The sequence below is a fragment of the Calonectris borealis genome, chromosome W (assembly GCF_964195595.1).
Source record: "Calonectris borealis chromosome W, bCalBor7.hap1.2, whole genome shotgun sequence".
Classification (NCBI taxonomy): Eukaryota; Metazoa; Chordata; class Aves; order Procellariiformes; family Procellariidae; genus Calonectris; species Calonectris borealis.
This window is the reverse complement of record NC_134351.1, coordinates 5882401-5903038: the sequence shown is the minus strand read 5'-3', so window position 1 is coordinate 5903038 and position 20638 is coordinate 5882401. Positions and strand designations below refer to the sequence as shown.

Genomic DNA, 20638 nt, shown 5'->3' with positions numbered 1-20638 from the left:
CAGCCGGCCAGACCTCGCCATTAATAAACTGGGAACATTCTTCTCCTTTTTAGTCCCTTTCAATGCCAGCCCTGTGGTTTGATCTCCCTTGAATGCTGCTCCCCCTCATTTGGGGCTCCAATTCTGAGAAGATTTGGCGCATTGTTTGAGGTCGCAGGATGTCGGATTGATTTCGAAGCTTTTGTATTGACTCCGGGCTCCTGAATGAAGCTGTCATGTGTGTCTGTGGCTGGCTAGCAGGCTGTCCGGCTGCAAGCTGTGCCTTCCTTTGTTGTTTAGGCCTCATTGAGCTGAGGGAAGAGGCTCATTTCAGGGTGATTTACCACCACCCAAACACCAGCTGTCTGTTGTACTGCCGCTTGCCTCCACCTTGGATTCAGTTCTCGTTTCCCTGCGTTTCCCCCCTTCTCCTCTCCCACTCTACCACTGTAGGCACTTGGGCACCGGTTCTTCAAGACGCGTGGATCACCCTGACAGAACAGAGTAAAAAACATAAACACTGAATACGTTGTTCTTCTCAATGTCATTTATGCACCCGTGGAGATTTTTTTTTTAGGGTTCACTGTTGCAGTGCTATATGCATGTTTTCTTCTTGGTGAAAGACTGAACGATGGCCCTAGGGGAAAAAAAATAAATAATAAAACCACCATGTTCCTCTCGGCTTGTTACTGAGTAGCCCATAGTGTAAAACAGTAATGATTTTATTTAAAAATAACTATTAAGCTCAGTGGCAGGACAGCAGATTGAATTGCACAGCCTGCCCGGTGCAGGATGTCAGGGGAGGTGGCTGCAAATTTGCTCTCCGGTCTTGGAAATGTTGGGATATTTGGATGGATGGAGAAGGAGTCAGAGAAGGACAGCATCGCCTCCCTACATGCTTGTCGTTCCTGAGCAGGCACGATCACTGTATTTATGTGGGTATCATGCTGGAGAACTATTTTGGTGTAAGACAGGAAAGGAAGAAAAGGGAAGAGGCTGCAAAGCGCTACTCAGGTCAGCTTCAAAAAGCTCTTTCAGAAAAGTACTTCTCCATGAAGAGCCAGGCTGCTTCAGCAGCTGAAATGCTGATAAAAACCTTGGAAAGGCCACGCTGGAAGCTGTGCTCTTCCCCAGGTTGCCATGGGCCAAGGCTCAGTTATCCTTTCTGCACCTCATGTTTTCCTCTTGGTGGGGGATATTTTGAGGGTATTGCGAGGCAGGAGAGATACAGAGAGTGTGAACAGCTGAAAGCCAGGCCAGGTTTGGCCAGCGAGACCTTCCGGGGCCAAGTGGAGATGGGTTGTGCCAAGCCCTCAGGGGTGAGGCTACTGCCAGTATTTTCGATGGCCATTGCTCAAAACCGAGGAAGGCTGATGGGAACCGAGCAGCTCAGAGCCCAGCTGGACCTGCCAGCGGCTGCAAAGTGCATGGCACGGTGCTGCTAAGCTGAGCCCACCTCTCGAGGTTGTCTTTCCAGCCACAGACTTGGGAGAGCGGGAGGAAGACGGGATCCTCCAGTTAATCCCGGCCAGATCCTCCGGAGCACAGAGCCTGGCAGCTCCACAGAGGCCCGCCGGTGCCATGTGCGTCGCGTCTGACTCCTTTAAACGGGGCTGGCAGCTCCGCATGGGACCTCTCTCAGCAACACGGCAGCACCGGGGCTCGCTGCAGGCTCTGGGGCTGCCCCGGTGATGGCGATTTGTATGTGCCCCCGCTCCCGCCCCCAGAGCCGCTGGCGTGAAGCGAGTTGTGACCGGCCCTCATTTGACTTCTGGCTGATGCAGTTTGGTGTTTCTCGACCACAGGCTGTTAAAACTGGCGACTGATCAGCTCCTGTCACCCGTGCAGCTGAGATAATTAAGCCTGTTACTACCACTATTATTATTTTTCTTCTTTTTCTGCAAACTTTGGCCAACTGATGGAGCCCGTGGTGCAAGGAGGAGGGTGAGGCCAGCGAAACTCCCTGTAAGAGGTGGGATAATGGGACCTATGTGCTTTGCTCTTCAGTGCTTGCCGAGGAGCTTTCTTGCTCTTTGCCTCGAGAAGGGGGATGTCTGACAATGGGTGGGAGCCAGCAGAAAACAAAGCAAGCTCCTCTGTCAGAAATCCTTGTGCCTACCTACTTCTAAACCACAGCATTGCATCAAGAGCAGGTGGCACAAGAGCGTTTAGTAGCAATACATCTGTGAGCTTTCAAGACCACTGTGCTCCTCCCCAATCCTGTTATTCAAAGGCCACGAAACGTGGAAATGATGCTCCACAAATTAAGACTGAACGTATCTAGTACTCAGTGAGAAGAGGCTCCTCTCTTTGCAATGTTCTCCTCTCCCTCCCCTGCAAGCATCAGGTGCTGCTGGATGGAAAAGGGAGGGATATATTAGGAGGCAACAACCACAGCAGGATAGCCCCAGCGAGGTGTTTTTATTTCTTATGAACTCCTTGGGCACTAGAAACTGTAAAATAACATACAGAAAAACAAACAAAAACTCACTGACCCTTAGCACCCTGGAGGGCTCTGTTTCAGATCGCTGAATAAAAGCTGAATATGCATGTTTAATGTAACACAAGGCGTGTGCTGCGGAAAAGCATGCTTTCTTCTAATCTGGTTCCAGACAGAAGCATCCAAACAGAAGCCCCTTTCCCTATCCCCACTGAACTGCTTGGTGTATGAGGAAACCCCTGAATGACAAGGCCTCCATCTGCTCTTGAACGGAGTTGCGACTGGCTGCAAATGTTGTCCATATGCTTTTTTTTTTTTTTTTTTTTTTTTTGCCTTTCAACTTAGCTGCCTAATGTTAGACACCTATCCCCAAATTAAGCATCTGCTTACAGAAGGCTTTCTTAAAAAAAGGTGGAGGTAATAGCTAATTCAGGCGATGTGCATTAGGAGAGGTGCATCTGCACCTGGAAAAGGAGATGGGATTATTCATCCAGTGCGTGGCTTTTGTTTGCCTTTTTAGGGAATGGAAAAGCTCCTACATTCTTGTACTGTCAGGGAAAAAGAAAAAACTATCAAGTTTTGGGTTCATATTTCCCCTGTGCTCTTGATTTTCCAGGTGATTATGGGCAACATCTTGCAATTTCTCTCTGTTAAATAATGCTGGTGATACTTCCAGCCAGACAGGAGAACATGGCTATCGTTTGCATGACAGTATATCCTAGAAGCCAGAGAAGGGTCTAAAAATGGAAGTTTTTCCTTGGTTTGTGGTGTAAAAAGGGTTGGAGTAACTTTTTCAGCATAATAACTTTGCAGTGGATACTATGACAAGTTGACCATCAGCAAGTCATGTATGGATCCAGTTTCCCAAACACAGGTGTATGTTGCTGCTATAGGCACCCTAAGGTATCCTGGCTGCTGTCCATCAGCTGTCTGCTAGGAAGTATGTGGGACTCCCTTAGGTCCTTTTTTATCTCTAACTTGTATCAGATACTCCGCGATGTCTGAAAAGTCTTCTTTGGTTAACAAATAAGTCTCTGTGCCTCAGTTTCCTATCTCTGACATAATAACTTAATACAATTCCTTTAAATTTAGGTTTAATCGCTTCTTTCTGGGGAATGGTTTTAGAATTTAAGAGATTGCAGATTAATTGCTGAAGGACTGTAGTAATGGGGCAAAAGCAAAATACTTTTGATAGATGGGAGTTGCAGGCAAAGGATATCAGTTGCAAGTATTCCCCTGAAAACCTCAAAGTTTGACAGGTTGCAATCAACAGCTCAAACATTGTGCATTTTGGTTAGGTATAAGGTGTTAGGTAGAGCCTTTTCAGTGTCTTTTTTTTTTCCTGTATCTCTTTTGGAAAGAGGAGAAAAGATAATTTTTGCACATTATCTGACCTTGCTGGGACTTATGAGATGCTGGGGTCACCAAGTAAGACACCTCAACACACCTGGCAGGTTGCAGGCTCTCCCAAGGTGACCAGAAGTTTATCTGCCTGTTTGTAATTCCTGCCAGCAAGGGTCATCTCTCTGCTGTGCCCTGACATTGAGCAATGGTTGCAATTCCTTTTAATCGTGCCCTTTCCCTTCCTCATCATTTAGGGCAGAGTGCTTCCACTTGGCTAAACTCATTAACTGCTTTAATGTTGAGGTCTCCTTTTCTATATAAATTCATCCAGCTGAAATCTCATGACTCTTCCCGGCTGCAAGCAAGCAGATTCTCCCTCTGTTGCCCAGCAGATGCTGAGAGTGTTTATTTTTCAGCTGTGGACAGTAAAAGTCTGAAAAAAGGCAATGTCTTTGTGTATGTGTTTATGGGAAAGCGAGTAATTGCGATGGGTTTGTGGGGACTCAGTTGGCTGTGTTACTGTTTGAGATCAAGGAGCATTTTGACCAAACTTGGAATCCCAGCCTCTTTCTGCCATAGTGATTTATCAAGATGTCCAGGTCTGATAAGCTCCAAAAATGCTTTGGTGAAGATCCAAAGTGACTCAAATAATCCCCAGAAAAGAACCAGGTTAATGTGAGGGACCTTGCTGCTTGGATCACGCTCAATCAACCTGCTGGGTTGTCAAGGAAAAGGAGATGGTTGAGCTCAGCTTATTTCCCAAACTGTTGGCTGTAGGCAAAAGGAGGGAGAGGTGACCCTGTTTCTTCGGAAATGTCCATTGGCCCTAGCGCGTTATCGATGCTGCAGGGTCTGCGCGAGCAAACTGCAGTGTTGGGTGAGGGTGGGCTGTTGAATTTCTGGCAAGGACTTGCTGCCCAAATGTGGACAGCTGTCCAAACGTGGCCAAGTCACACCCATAGACTTTATTTCACCAAATCTATCTACACTAGAAGCAAGTAAGCACTAACTTGGTAATGGTGAACAGAAATGCTGGTGTATAAGCCTTACCTCAAGTCACTCCAGTTTGGTAATTGTACTCCCTGAATGTGGTAGACTTGTCCCTGTTCATGTATGTATATGAAAACATTGGGTTAAAGTAACCTGTTCCTTTTCAGCTTGGCTTGCCTGAATTCCCACTGTGTTTTTTTACACACCTTACTTTCTTTCTGCCCCTATCTATGTGACATCCCTGATGCTGTGATGTTTGGCCTTTGGGGAAGTCTTCCTGGCAGCTTTGGAGCTACGCCTCTGTGAAAGGGTATCTCCCAGCAATGCAGAATGAGTCCACAGGCTTCCCTAATGCCCTTTATTTCCCTGTTTCTGGTCATAAACACAAATCTCTTGATCTTCGGTGGTTCAGATTGTGCTGATGTTTTTCTTGCCTTTCTCTTGTAGGGAAAAGTCATTGGAGATGCAAAACTGCTCATGAGTTGTGGTTGCAGAAAAGGGAAAAATGCTCAAGTGAAAGACTCAGATCAGGTCAGTCAATATGTACCTTAACTGGTGGAAATAAAAGAATGTGTTAACATTTGATTGATTTGAACTGTGCTGTTGCATATCGGGGTTCCTGGACACAAACACTGTCTTTGGCGTGGCTGACAATGGTACAACATTAATGTTTTTGTATTTGTTATTTGTAGAAAAACCTTCAAGCAAGATCAGGGATTCATTGCACTAGGAGCTGTTAATGCCCTAGCCTGACTTATTCCCATCTGGTTTATTTATTCATGAATTCTGTTCCTTTATAAAAATCCACTCCAGGCAATGCCTTTCTTAAAGAATATTGCACTTCCTTGCTGGCTAAATGCAGGCAACCTTTGGTCTCATACTGTAGCTGCCCGGATGGGCGATAGTTACAGAGAAATATGCCATTCGTTGCATGCTTTTGTTCTGAAGTGACACCATCACAAGAACATTCTTTATTGAGGTTCCTCATGATAGACATGTAAAAACTTGTTCACAAACCAATGGCCAGGTTTCAATATTCATTACTTTGAATGAATGGCCCCTTATTCTAAAATTGGTCAAACTGACGTCAGTGGGACCACTTGTAGGGTTCAGTAATTGCAAGCGAGGTGGACTGTGCTCAGAACAACAGCCAGCTGGTGGTCTTTTCCTACCTCCTACCATTTTGCACTTATTCAGACCAGCCGAGTTTGTCCCTGTCAAAATTTTCAGTTATTATGGCCTTTCGGCTTTGTAGCTAAAGAGAAGTTTGAATCCAGAGATCGTTCATTTCAAAGATGGAACAAAATTTAATTTGAGCAGAAATGTTTTATAAATATTGGGTCATCCAGTGTTAAATGTGGTTAGAGTGAAGCAGTTGATCTCAAATATCAAATAACTTTGCTCTCTAATGTACCTTGTGAACAACCTGTGACCAGGTATAGACCTGAAGCAGATTCAATGTGCACAAAGCTCCAGAAACTTCCAATAATTTATTGATGGGAAAAGAGATGAATTCTCAGGAGGAAAAACGTTTTTCGTTTTCAACATGCATGTTCATCAACTGTAATTAATAACGAGTCTTGTTTTGTTAATGTCTGAGAAGATCTGACTTCTGAGAAGATTTGACTATCTATCTTGTGGTAGGTTCTGTTGTGAGGAACAGTGGTCACACTTATAAATGCTTTGTAGGATTGAGCCTTTCATTGATGTTGTTTCTTTTTCTTTAATTAGCGTTTTCAAAATAACAAATTCATCGTCACTAGCTATGCTATCAGTTCACCATCGAGACAAGGATTCATATTACTTTTCTTTAAAGAATAGCTTCCCATTCTCTCAAATACAAGCTTAATTTTCTCATGTTGACGTTCTAACACATGAGGAGAAAATTAATTTAGAAATGAAACACTTCTACCAATTTTAGTCTTTTGTATTTTGATGTACTCTGGTTGAATCACTGTTGATTTACAACAGGACTAGAGCAGGGTCAGACCGCTTGTAGTAGAGATTAAAAATGAAATAGGAATGTCTTGATTGCAGAGAGGTTTTACAAAACACCATCTCTAACAAACCCTGAGTGTTGGACCTAAAACTCATCGATGGCAATACTTTAATTGTAGAATGGGCAATAGTTTTCAGAGGGAAAAAAACCCCACACACATTCTCTTTTAAGTGTTCTGGGACAATGATAAATTATTCTTTGTGTTCAGTTGCTTTCTGAAATCTAATTTTTGATGTCTAGTGATGTGTTGACCATTTCGGTAATTCTTTTTTGCTGTATCAACATAAACTATAGGGCAAATGCTTGCTCCAGAGGCTGTAAAGCTCATTCGTTGTGCCCCTGGCAGGGTCCTGTCAGGGGACAGGAGGTGGATGGGGAGGAAACTAGTACAGGAGGGTGGGTGGCAGCGTGGAACATTTGCCTGTGAATGCAGAACCCCAGCTCAGCTTATAAATTATCCCCTGGGCCTTGTAGATAAACACAGACTTCTATGGTGACATCGGCTGGGAAAGGCAAACACTTGCCGACGATTGTAGGCTAATCCTTCAGGACACTAATTGCCAGAAAACCAAGGAAGCATTATTTTAGGAACAGCTTGTTTCACTTTGTGAAGGGGAGAAACACTGCACTGGATTTAGTTTTGTTTGCCGAGCTTTACCCCCTCCTCCTGCGTCCTGTCTCAGATTTTAAAGATTTACCTTCATCATTGTTGTTTGGGTCTTTTTCTTTCTCTTTTTTCGCTCTTCCTTTGTGTTTTCCTGTAAAGCCTCTGTAAAGCTGTGTGAAAATGCAACGTAGTTTTCATTTTCATGAAAGTACACATAAATAGGTATGTGGGTTTTATACCATTAAATATTTAAACGTTTGGGACTAACCAGCTACGTTTTGGCTGAATTTTTCTGAAAGGTGATGCATTGCAAAGATTTTAATTTTTTTCATTCTTTCAAGTCAATTTGCAAAAAGTCCTAGACACGCTGCCCCGCCGGTGAAAATCCCCAGCTGAACCAAGTTATTACCCATTGCTGAGGATTTAATTTACTGGTATTTCTCCAGTATGCCTCTAGAAGAGAAGGCACCTTAACCTCCTTGACCTGAGATCTGCTTCCCTGCGTCTGGCATCCAAAGGCACCTATCTGCATGGTATTTTCCATGGTGCGAGTCACCGGTGTGTAAATCCTAACCCCGTCACTGTCAAGGGCAGAAGTCCAAATAGGCTCACATGGGCCTGGGATTTCACAACAGTCACAAGGAGCCCAGCTTTCGTGTTGGATTTGGACCAGAGCAGGAGAGGGACTGGTGGTCTCTGTTGTGTGGCCTCCCAGTCCAAATCAAACCCTACAAAATGAGGTGGAAGGCTAAGCAGTGCAATATAAATCCCACAAAAGCTTTGAAAACCTCAAAGGAAATACAGCTGAGCATACTGAAGAACTAAAGTCCCATCCTCCATGAATGGTCTTGATGAAGCTTTGGGTCGGTGAAGCAGGATGACTGAGAGGAGTCCCAAAATAGGGCCACCTCTTGGCAGCAAAACCCCCGTGTCCTTGGCTGCCATTGGCACCACTGCCAGTTGTTTGTGTGCTTTGTGGGAGTGAAATTCATCCTTGCTCCAAGGCCCAGAACCAAGTTTCTGCACCACAAACATCCTACTGTAATTGTAAGGTTCATATATGCTCTTCAGAGTGGTTACTAGTTTCCCAGAAATTTATGCCTCCCCATAAATTATTATACTGTTGCTTATTATTTGAGGTGCGTCGTTGCATAAGAATGGCAATCCTGGACTAGGATTTCCTTGTGCTAAGTCGTATATTAACATAAAGTAGGAAAGATGGTTCCTGGGGAGTGATTTCATTTGTGTACTTTCTGAGGAAAGCAAAATGTCATTTAAAAATGGGGAAAAATTCTGTGGGTGGACAAATAATGTGCATATCAGAGGTATGCATAAGGTTGAGAACCAGAAGTAGCAGAGCGCTCCATATTCTCAGCACACGCAGCTCTGCCTTCTCAGGGTTTAGTTTTATTTGTTTTCCGCCGCTTCTCCCAAAAGGTAGGTGGCTCATCAATGTTTAACTGCTCTTACCCTTTGATTTTTTTTTTCTTTTTTCTCTTTGCTTAACTTTTCTGGTGGCTCGTGTGAGCTCAAGTGTTACTGAGAAGTCAGATCTTCCTGTCCTTCCGTGTGTTTGTTTTTGGTTTTAATATGACAAATGTATGCCTCCTCTGGAAACGGTATCCATGCTGCAGAGTAATTATTTAGTGAATGGTGGATCCAGTTCATGTTGGCAAGGATCAGATTAATCATTATTAATCATGACCCCTCCGACGGTAACCTCATCCCTTGCCTAAGCGCTGCTCTTTATTAAGAAGTAATAGCTATTAGGGGACGGCTGGGCCACTGCTCCTGTTGCACCGGCACAGGGCTCAGGACTTCTGGCAGGAGGCAGAGGAACTTGGTTCAAAATTAAAAATAAACGCACATGGTCCACGTTCCAGAAATGAAATAGGCAGCTTCCCCTGTGGGCTTCTGCGGCCTCATCTGAGTGTCCTCCTTTCCCCTGAAGCCTCCCGAGAGTTTGCCTCTTTCCAAAAGTTGAACTCAGTGTTGGGGATAATAACCTCTCTGATGCTTTTTTATTTGTCTGCTTGATTTTTTTTTTTTTAGGTAGATCCCAGTATAACCTAATGCACATACAGTCTTTGCAAGGGTAATATTTTAAGGTCTAATTTAGTGGCTGTAGCAGGTTTCAACAGCTGATGAGACTGCAGTTGGGCTTAGCTCTCTGGGACTCCAGTTGTCCCAAGTAGACCCCAAAACAACCACCTTTTTGAGGATTTCTGGATTCCTTGAAGAAACACTGCACTGTTGAGGTGAGGCGTGCAGCACTGTTCACCTCGTGCAGAAAGTTGCGAGGTATCCAGCTTCCCTCTCCAGGTCACTGGACTGGGGATTGCAGGCCTGTATATATATATACACACACATATATGTATATCTCAAAATATATTCCTTTTCACTTGTGTCACCAGAGATCTGCTGAGAGTAGACAGTGCTTTAATTCATAATTATTCTGGTTTTCCTAGCACTACAGGTTCTTTTTAAGGAGGTGAGGCAGTGCTATCAATGGATGTCATCATTATTTCAGCAAAAGCACAATGACTTAAGCACTGGATTGAAACCAATCTCCCCACGCCCCCCATCCCCCAAAATCCACCTTAATTACTTTTTCAAATATTTTCATTGACTGTATGGAAATCCAGGATAAAACCCTTTAGAACAGAGCAAAGGAAAGAAAAACATCTTTTGTCTCCATGTAGCTCTTCGATACCTGGAAGCAGTAGAAACTTGGAGCAAACCTGCCACACTCTTTTGATCTCTGCCAAAGTTGTTGTGGGAGTAACATTGTTTAATGGTTGAAGGAATTTATTGAAGAATAAAAGTACCAGCAAAGACAAAGGGCCCAATACAAATTATCTGGTAAACCGCTGTCAAATTTTACGTGCTCAGGGCTACTGGTAATTTCCCGTCTTAAAAAACAGAGGGGGAGTTTGGAGGGGAGGGAAGGAGGGTAAAAAGTATATAAATAAACCCACCTCTTTAAATAGCTAACTGGCCTGGCCTGAACTGTGTCAGGGCTAAGTTCCTTTGGCAGCCAGGGCTGCAATATCTGTTGATGGTGTAGCAGAGGGTTGAGACCAGGTTTTGGAGAATCTGCCTTAGCTTTGCTGGCTCTCGCTTGCATTCTTCCACTTGTCAGCAAGAAATGCACTGAAGCACGAAATGAGGGAGTGCAAAGGCTCCCGCACTCCATCTGAGCAAGTCTGGATCACACCCCCATGGTTAATGTTTCTCTCCACTAGAAGAAATAAGAGTAATAAAAATAAATGAAAGCACTGGCTAAATTGGAAATACATGGGTGGAAGAAAGCAGGAGGAGAGAATTGGGGGAGTGAAGGTATGCTGTCTACCATCTCCTGCTCAGAGTTTATGGCAGAGTTTGAATCTCTGCTTGAAAAATCATTGGATTCTGCACGGGTTATAAAAAGCTAAAAAAAGAAGTAAAACACAAAGAGAGAGGATGTTAGAAGTCTGGGCAGTAAAGCACCCTTAAAAATATCTTGTTCATTGAATAAAGCAGGTTAGGTGATCATACAAGGAACATGGGACTATAGGAAACTGTCCTAGATCATTCAGTCCTTTGAGATCTCAGGGAACTGTTACACATAGCACCACTGATAAACACGTCCCTTTTGGCGGTGGTACGTATTAAAAGCAAACCTTGTAGCTCTGTCATTACGCTCATCCCACCAATTAATCTTTTACTTTCCAAAATACTCACTCATGTAATACTTCTGCATCTTGTTCCTGCTGCCAGATCAGATTGGTTTCCCCCCCATGATATGAGTGTTGGTTTCAGCAACATGGACCACCTTTGCTTTTCCATTCACCCACCACAATTTTCTTGCTGCTGGTGATGCTGTAGGGGGAAACCGTTCCACCTGGTGAACCAAAATGCTGTAGAAAATTTAATCTCAGAAAACTTTTTTAAAAGCTGGAAATCTCTTCCTCTCATTGGGATCTGACTGGGGACGAGAGGTATTTGAATGAGACTCACCAACTGCCTTTTCTCTGGACCTCCCAAATTCATACAGCATTTGTGCTTTGGTAATTGCTGAATCGAGTGTTAAGCATCTATGTTCTTGGTGGCTGGGAAAGTTCATTCACCTGTTGTGTGGAATTGAAGCAGTTGTGAAATGGAAGTTGGGTGGATAAGTCCCCATTCTTTGGGTTTATGTAAGTTTTGGAGCGATGATGTCATGAAAGAAACTTCCTAAATGTAAGCCTCTGAACAAAAGAGATTGAGGTTATGGGTGTCCTTTGCAAGTTCAGCTGTAATAGGTTTGTGTTGCAGTGGGTTACACCTCCATTCATACAATACCATTGGTAAGCTGACATTTCTGATGACCTTTTATAATCACCTATTTCCTTTTCTCACTCATTTTATGAATAGTCTTGTACTTACTTCAAGAGTTTCCCACCTTGTGGTCTCCTCTTACAGTTCATATTCATTTCAAAATGGGTTGGGCTTCCTGTAAAGTGTAGCACAGTGTAGACTGAAGTTCAATAGAGCCTTTCCTTTCTACTTGAAGAGGGGGACTTAAAAACTCATAGTGACCTTTTTTGCAGGAAAGGCTTCAGAAATGGCAATCAGCAAATTGTTTTTTTTTTTCTTTTAAGGCAGTTCTGATTACGTACTTTAACACGGTGCCCTGCCCGTGTTCGAGATGTAAAACTTAGGGCTCTGACCTTTTCTAGTGAGTGATGATCCCATGGCACTTTCCCTCCCGAGTTGGAGCATGCGAGTCCTGGCGATGATGTTTTGTCCATGCTCTCATTCACGATATGTATTCTGCCAACTTGACTTGACCCTGCACCTTCAGTGGGACACCTTATTCTTCACTTCCTGCCCTAAATTTCTGTGTACTGCCACCTTGCATTGATGGGTCCTTTGTTCCACCTTGGAGGTAGGTTCATTTCGGTGGTAGATGAAGGGAAGCTGTACGGCTTTGAAAAGCAATTTGAGAGCCCTCTGAATGAAAAGTGCTTCACACATGAAAAAATTAGTGTTATCAATTGTCATCGCCAGCCTCAAATCCCGAATTTGAAAGGGTCATTTATACTCCTCAAAGGCAAACACACAGCAGCGTGGTAAAAGAGAACTAAAGCAGCCGAAGAAAATGCTGTCTCATGTCGTTTCAGGCTCTGCAATCCCAGGGAGCATTAATAACTATTTTGTTGTTTTCACTGATCTCTCTACACGGGCAAAGAGGGAAAGAGTCGGAAGAGAGAAGCTGCACTGCTGAGCCGCTCCAAATGATCCCATGTCCTCCACGTTAGCAGCTTACCTGCTGCGAGGAGACTCAACCAAGGCAGGGACAACATGCAGATGAATGAGGAAAAGGCATAGGTGAAGATTTGGAGTTGTCCATTTGATTATGATATAGTAAGGACCATCTTTCCCCATCGCGATGGTTGCATTTGCTGCCTTTCCCACTCTGTCTTGTTCCCATTGCCCCTTAGCAGATGCCAACGTGTGAAGACACCATGGCAGGGTCAGTATCAGTCAACCACCTTTTAGATGACAAATGTCATGTGAATCCAGATCCCATCTACTCTGAGGTTCATGCAAACTGAACGGCCTGCTCAGAGCTGCTGAGAGCTGTGAGGTGCAAGGAAAGTGCAAAAGCTTTGTGGAGGGTGGCAGATGGAGAGAAGGACCCGCTCGTTGGTTGGAGTGTTGTGCTTGCAACTTTGTGGAGCACTTCACGCCTATCTCGGCATGGGTGTAAAATGCTACCCAAGCAGAACGGTGGCAGTTTGCACCCTTCTTTTACTCACATTGTACCAAAGTCAATGTCAAGACAAGATGAAATTCAGGTCCCAGATCTCAGCAGGTCATCTGTCTGGAATGGTACCCAATATGGTTGTTCTGCATTCAGCAAACATTCAATCATAACATTGGTTATTCATGGAAAAAGTATTCAGTTAAATTTTCCAGCAGCTCAGGCGATGACTTTTCCTGATTTTCTCGTGGGAGCCTGTTCTGCTGTTGGGTTGACTATGCTGATAGGAACATTTTTGCATTGCTCCATCTAAACAGTCTTTTGTTCCTTATATCCTTTTTCTCTTTGTTATATCCCACTTCGTGAGTTTCTTGTTTGTGCATACGAGTCTGGTTTGGTGAGAGTCAGTAGCAGCCTAAGATACATGTGTACCTTGGGTTTAAAGTTTCCTTATATAGGTCAAAATCAGTTTTTAAAACATTACCTCCTGGAAAGCACTCAGAAAGCTCTGACAAATAAAGCTGTAACCAAAATAGTCTTTGCAGAAGAAAAAAATCCCTTGTGCAGGGGAGAACTCATTCAAGCTATAGTTTGAAAGTCCTTATAACAGGTGGAAGAAGAAGTGGTTCAGTGTCTACGGAGTCAGGGCACCCTTCAGAGATGCTGGTTCAGTCCCTCAGTTTGCCACAGGTTTCCTACACAACCAGACGTGTGATTTAATTCCCGCAAGACCTCAGCTTTATTATAAAGCAGTGAAAGCAGCACGGATATCCTTCATGTTAAAGACTGGGGAGTGCTTGGATGTTAGCGTGGTGTAGGCCTTGCCTGAGGTAGGTTAACACCGGCTTGAAATATAGCATGGCTCCTACTAGCATCCCGACAGAGGGATGTTTTATTCTTTTTTTATGTCTTATCTTAAAAAGAACCAGACAAAAATCTCATCTAAAGTTGGAAAAAAATAAAAGAAAAAGCCAGATGATTCGCTGCAGGACTAAACCTTCTCTGCAACTGGTTCCAGCCTGAAGAATATATTCACAGCTGGGTTATAAACCCTCAAAACCAGACAACATAACCTTAACTAACACAACATTACTAAGGCACTGCTGTAATGGGATCATTCTGCTATGGCTCATGGGCACATTTTAAGTGTCATCAATTTAGTCTACAACTGGAGGCTGTTAAGTGCAAAATCATTTTAGCAACTGCATCTTACATGCAGGAATGATCGAATATTAATAGCTTTTCTTTTGTCAGGAAAAAACATAGAGAGGAAAATGAAAAGCCACAGGAAACCTCACTGTCCTTCCTCAGGTAATGGAGTTCGTTTTTGGAGGGCAGCAGGATCAGTCTAGCAGCTGAGTATTGGTGTAGGCAGCTGGGAAATCAGCTCTCATCCTCCAACACTGATCTGTTCTACAAACTTAGCCAAGTTATTTCACCTTAGTTCTCCTTCTTAGTCTTATTTCCTCAAGGATGTGAGTTATTTGACAGAGTAGTTATTTCACTCCATTGTTGGAACAGGTTAGACTCTACCTGCACAACATTGAGTCTGAGCAAATAGGGAAAAGCTATGAGGGATGAGGCCCTGTGTTTTGTCCTACCAAAGATGCCCATCATGACTATTTTGGTAGTTGATATCAAGCCCTTTAAAAAGAGCTCAAAATGTTTTGCAACTATGTGGGAAATGTGATTACCTTACCCCGAAGCTGGGGTCAGAAAAGATGATAAAATTAACTTTCCCAACCCTATGTCCTTCTCAATATGCCCTGGGCTGCTTGGTCTTTTAACTTGTCACGTAGGCATGGGAACACGTGTCATGATGAGGTGGTGCAAAAGTTTCCATTTGAATATGGATACTTGCGTTATCTATAGGTGTTATGGGCCAAGACTTGGGTAAGTGTCCTGAGGCTGCCTGAGTATCCATGTAAACAGGATGACAAGGAGATGCTAGCCACTTTCCATGAACTCTGTGTTCCCCAGTGCTGCAAGGTTGGAGCTGTTGTAGGCTCTTTGCAGGGCACTCTTGTGGTTTGACTTTAGATGACTGACTGACTGACGTGTGGTTGAGGCATCCATACCTCCCTCCACCGACTGTGTCGGGAACGGAGGCTCTGGGTTGAACCACGGCTATCTTCATAAGCAAGTCAATTGAAAGATCTCTCTCAACATCCTCCCTAGAGGTCAGTGGTTGTACTTAGAAAACAAGGGAATGATTTCTGATGAATAACAGCCTGCAAAAGCTTTTATATTCTCTTTTTATCATTATCAAATCACGCTGAAGAGGTTGCAAGGTGAAGAAACTCTCAAGCTTCATTTTCGAGAAGCTGCTAGGATGAAGATAGGGCATTTCAAAATCAATACTGAAGCTTGTATTCCAAAGAGCAAATGGGAGAGTCATTATAAGCTGCTTTACTTCTCATCTCTAATTCCCCATATTCATAACTTAAGCCCTGTCATTTGGATTTATCCTCTGTGGCCTGCAGTGACACCAGGAAAAGTCCTTCTTTTTAATTCTGTGGCAAAAAAATAACAACGCTGCAGGGTAGGATCATATCCCCACAGAAGTTTAGGGCTTAAACGTTTCATGTTGGGCATCAGTTTTGCTGTCTTCTCCCCCTCCTGTTTGTCCCCCTCCTCCCTCCTCTGCTGTTATACATCAATCATCCTCTTTCCTAGAGGCTAGGATACAAACAGTGTAATCCCGGAGAGAAAGGATACTGATACAGCCAATCCTGCACATGACTATTGCTCTGTCCTTGGAGATACCATCGCTAAATCTAACAATAGACTTTTGCTGTTGGGACTGTTTCAGCTAGACTGGAGAAAGCAATAGGGGCAGTAATCTAAGAACCCAGCTTTGCCGTCGTTGGGTGATCTGTTGTATCTCCGTCCACTTCTATTTTAAGTGGCTTTCTAAACTTCTCTTTCCTTTATTACTTCTTGGTTTGTCTTATCTTGGCACTTACAGCATCATAAATACAGTTTCCTCACCGGCAATATTTTTAATTATGACCTGGAAATGAACCTTAGACCTGACTCAGCCAACCCAACTGAACTATTCATAACACATAAAGGATTGGTGTTGAATTAACTAATGACTTTAAAATAAGGAAGGCTTCCTGTATAGGTTGCTTTTTGGAGAAAATACCCCTTGCTCAAATACTATTCTGTTAAGCGGCCTTCAGAAGAGATTTTTGGGTTTGTTCGGGTTTTTTGGTTTAGAAGTCAGGAATGTGTTTAGAGGAGGTGGTGTTACTCACGTCCAGAAAAATCCCACAACAGTATATTCAGGAGAAGCTGATGAACAATGGTTGACTTCTGGCAAGTCCAGGCAGTGACAGCTTGTTCCAGCAGCACCGTCTCCCTGCTCCCGTGTTTATTGAACTGGACTTGAGATCACATGATATTCTGCTGGCAAGTTTGGGAATGAACTTTGGTGGGAACCCAGTATTTTCTCTCATCTGCTAAGCCCTTATTAAACCCCACTATTACTTTTTCTAACTCCCCTCTGGACTTTGAATTACACTGCAGTGAACATAGCACACGTGAGTAAGAGCTTAAGGTCTTGCTCACTTGGGTGGTCCCATTAAAAAGACCAGGTTTGCTGTCTTGGCTGCAGAGCCATTCCAAACATTGCTGCTATTTTTCTTCCCCCAGCATTTCTCACCTGCCTTTTTTTTTTCTTTCTTCTTTTTTTTTTTCCGTGCCCAATCTATTAATATGTGTTTTAACCAGTTAACTTTGGAACCAAAATATTAACTGCATAGGAGGCAGCTTTTTTGAAGGTTCATAAAATATGTATCGGAGCTGGGAATATAAAATGCTCCCATTTTGTAGCAGACAAAATGTATAAAGTGCTGAGTGAAAATTGAGAGGGACCCAACTTAAACCTTTGAAAATCGCTGCCAGTTCCAATATGCTGTATTTATTTTGACTTGGAAGGCTCAATCCGGTCCAGATGAGGTCATTTGGTTGGGAGCACACGTGTCCGCGCAGAGCCGGGAGGGAGGGAAGCCTGCAGGATGCTTCGGCTCCGAGATGTTGAGCTGCCAGGGAGCAGCGGTGGGAGCGGGGCGGGCAGCCTGTCTACGTGTTGATCCTGGCATCAGAGCGTAACGCTGGGGTGGAGGTGTTGTAATGTTTAAGTTGATTTCTTTTAAGGCAGGCGGGACAGTGTAGCTTTTGTATCCTCAGCTGTTTGCTGGGTAGGGTAAGTGGAGGCAAAGCTGGACATGCTCTAAGAATTTGGGGACGGGGGAATGTATTTAGGTGGGGTGTCTGTAGTTGCTCGTTCCTATGACTCCACATGGCAGAGAGCCTGTTATTTCATTTGCATGGCTCTATCTTTCAGCTTGCCATCTTTAACCCTCATCCTGATACCTGCTCAGCACCATTTTACTTTCCCCTCCCTCCGTTCCTGCATCTTCCCTTACTCCTCTCGTCAAAAAGATTAATAGCTCAGCCATTTGTCTCTATGAAATTTCACTTTTCTCTCCTGGAGCTCCATCTCCGCCTTTCACTGCTCCATCCCAGCAGGTGGGAAAGGCTCCTGTGCCCTCCCCAAGAAGCCCCGTCCTCCCCGCTCCCCCCTCCCCGCCTCCCTGCCAGCAGCCTGTTTGCCAACACTTTGCACGAGGAAGCTGCCTCTATAAAAATAAACCGTGCTGAAATCTGAGAGACAGAAACCACGCCAACCTCACACTTCATTATTGGTAATGGCAACCTATTTGATTTCCATTTGCAAACAGTAGCCTGCATATGTTCCTCACCATGGAGCCCTTCTCCCTGCGCCGTTTTCTGCACAAATTCAGGTTCCCCGTGCCTGGTGCTTAGTCTGCTTTGTGGTTTGCTTGCTCTGAGCCACAGACACCCCTGCTTCACAATTAAAGTATGGAAAAAGCCTGTTAAGTCACTGACTTAATTGCCTGGTTACTCACCGCCAACACAAGGTTGCCATCTGCAACCAGCTTGAGCCTCTTCTCCCACCTTTTACCTTTATAAGATTTTTTTCCTCGCAGGTGGCTTTTATTGCTGATTTACACCAGAGAAAGCCAGCAGAGACAGACCTGTATTTCCTTTTCTTATCCCCAATGTGCACTGCCACATGGACATTGCTTGGGATCGGCTGGCCGTGCAGACACCGCACTCCTGCACCTCCAACGCTGCCCGGCTGTTACGGCATAAGCCTGGGCTGAGGATTTAAGATGAAACTTGCTTTTCCAGGAGATGTCTCTATTTAAAAAAATTAAAAAAAAAAGGAAAAAGGTGAAAGGGGAGAAGTTAGATAAACAGGGTGAATGCTGCATTGCTGCCCTTGAAGCCCTCATGAGTTGTGGGTCTATTTCTCCATCACACACAGAGATGGGGCTCTGAGCTGGGTCCTACAAAAGGTGGCAGCGGCCAGGGGCCCCCAGAAGGGCTAGGGGAGGGGGGATGCACCCAGGGCCCGAGGAGGAGCTGCCTGTATTGACTTTCACTCGATTTACTGGAGCAATTGAGTTTGTCAGTGAAATGCGAGACGGGCTCAATCAGCTGTCACACTGAGACACTCCTGTCACTACTGTCAATAGCGTCGAGTTTCTGATCCTTTCTCAGATTAGCTCTGCGCCAGAACATCAAATGAAAAGCTGTTTGGGGCACGGGGAGGGGAGAAACTCTAAGCAGTTACCTAGGAATCGGTTTACAGACTTCAAAGCGCTGTCAGGTTTATTCTGATGGCCTATAGCAATGCGCGGGGAGCAGTAATGCATTTGGAGTGTAATGTAGACTCTCCTCTCCAGCCCCGCGTTCGCTCACGGACCGGGAGGCAGGGAGGGGAGAAGAATAGAAGCATCTCTCCCAGTGAACCCAAATGGCAAATGGCCTGCCTGCCCTAGAAGAGCTGCTCTTTAGCTCGATGGAATAAGTTACTTTTCTTATCTTACCTTTCATCCTGAAGGACTCTTCTACATTTGTCTCGGCACTGAAATGAAGCCTTTTTCCGGTAGAGCTGCGTCATGAAAAGGCATCACCCCAACAATAGGACAGGAGTGAAAAAAAGGGGGACAGGGTTGTCATGCAGAAATGATGAAGGGAGAGCGAGGGGGGTCCAGCCAACCCATCTGAGAAGTTTTTGGCAGTGCTGAGCCTCAAGTGTGCTTTTTTTTTGTATAACAAGGCAAGAGCTTTGTAGCCCATTAAGTTCTTCCAAGACCTTTTCCTTGAAATTTAACTGGTTGGATCTGGGACAGCCTTTATTGAGAATGTTTCCATCATGAGGGATGCCAATATGAATGTCTCTATTTATGGGAAGAATAACCCATCAAGACACTCTTTTTTTTAAAAAAAAAACTTCAAGGATTTGAGAAATCTCTTTTCTCTGTTCCAGCTGTAACAACTTATGGCAAGGTGAATTCACCATTTACAGAGAAGCCAAGACGGTAACGTTAATCCTATCATAAAAATAATCTACCACCAAAAAATAATAATAATAGGGGTGGAGAAGGAATCCTTTTGAGACAAATTCACAGAGTAATTCCTGTGAATTTACTCTTTTCTTTTCAGGGTTGAGATGTTAAACATTTTATTATCAATACATGAATTATAAAGATTACTGTTTTCCTTCCATTTTCGTAAAGAAATTAAGCAAGGGAAAAGCCTCATTCTAACATTATTGTTAGAAGGTTATGTCCTTTAGAGAATACTCCTGGTTTTTGACAAATGCTGTCTCAAAGAGTGAGGCAGTGTTGTAGAGAGGATTACCCTGCACAGCACTAATCTAGATTTTTTCCTCGAATGCAATTTTAAGATTTCTAATTTTTTCCCTGTTACCCGATTCCATTATTAGGTTGCTTTTGACTTCCAAACATCTCTTCCTCATTCAAGATCACCCCTATCCTTCCCGAGTAGCAGCTGCAACTACATTTCACTGCTTAATATTTAAACAACTCCCTGTCCAAAACGATTCATACCTTCCCTCCTCCTTAATTGCTCAAAAAAACCCACCCAACCCTGTTCAAAGGACTGTATAAGGGATCTTTAATATCAGAAGCAGCCCTGTTTGCTTCTCTTGGTGGCATGAATGTGAAAGTATGGGAAAGACAACAGAAAGGAAAAAAAACATCATATTCTTCTTATAGAATATTTCAAAGCAAATGTTGGATACATACCTTTCTTTGACCTTTTCCTTAGATTAGTGGTATAGGCAGCTGCTGTGCTTGTATTACACATTCCAGCACAGGGGCTGACTCGCGAGCAAGGTAGGTGTGTGCGTGCGTGTGTACACGCGCGTGTGTTTGTTATTCAACCTGTCAGCCAAAGGTCTTCAATGCTGGTTTTAGCTCTTTCTGGTTTTTCATAGTTTCCAAGGGGAGGTGTGGTTGTTTGTCGGCTTTGTTTATGTTCACTGGGTGACAGGAAACCTAAGAGCTTTTAGTGAATTCAGATATGCTCTGGATGCGAGGTGTGAATCTCCAGCCATTTGTGTTTAAAAGCTTTCACTAAGTCTGAGAAAAGAGGAAGAAAATAAACATCTTGATGCTTTCTAGCTGCAGAGGGATGAAAGGTTTTCAG

At 43.9% G+C, this 20638-nt stretch overlaps 1 protein-coding gene across 2 annotated transcripts in view; it reads left to right on the top strand.

Moving 5' to 3' along the window:
- LOC142075058 (SET-binding protein-like) overlaps positions 1-20638 on the top strand; it is a 259616-nt gene that overhangs the window by 45629 nt on the left and 193349 nt on the right. For both annotated transcript variants that reach the window (XM_075136058.1, XM_075136059.1), the window contains exon 3: positions 5201-5284. In XM_075136058.1, coding sequence (XP_074992159.1) covers positions 5201-5284 — 84 coding nt within the window. The remainder of the gene's footprint in view (positions 1-5200; positions 5285-20638) is intronic.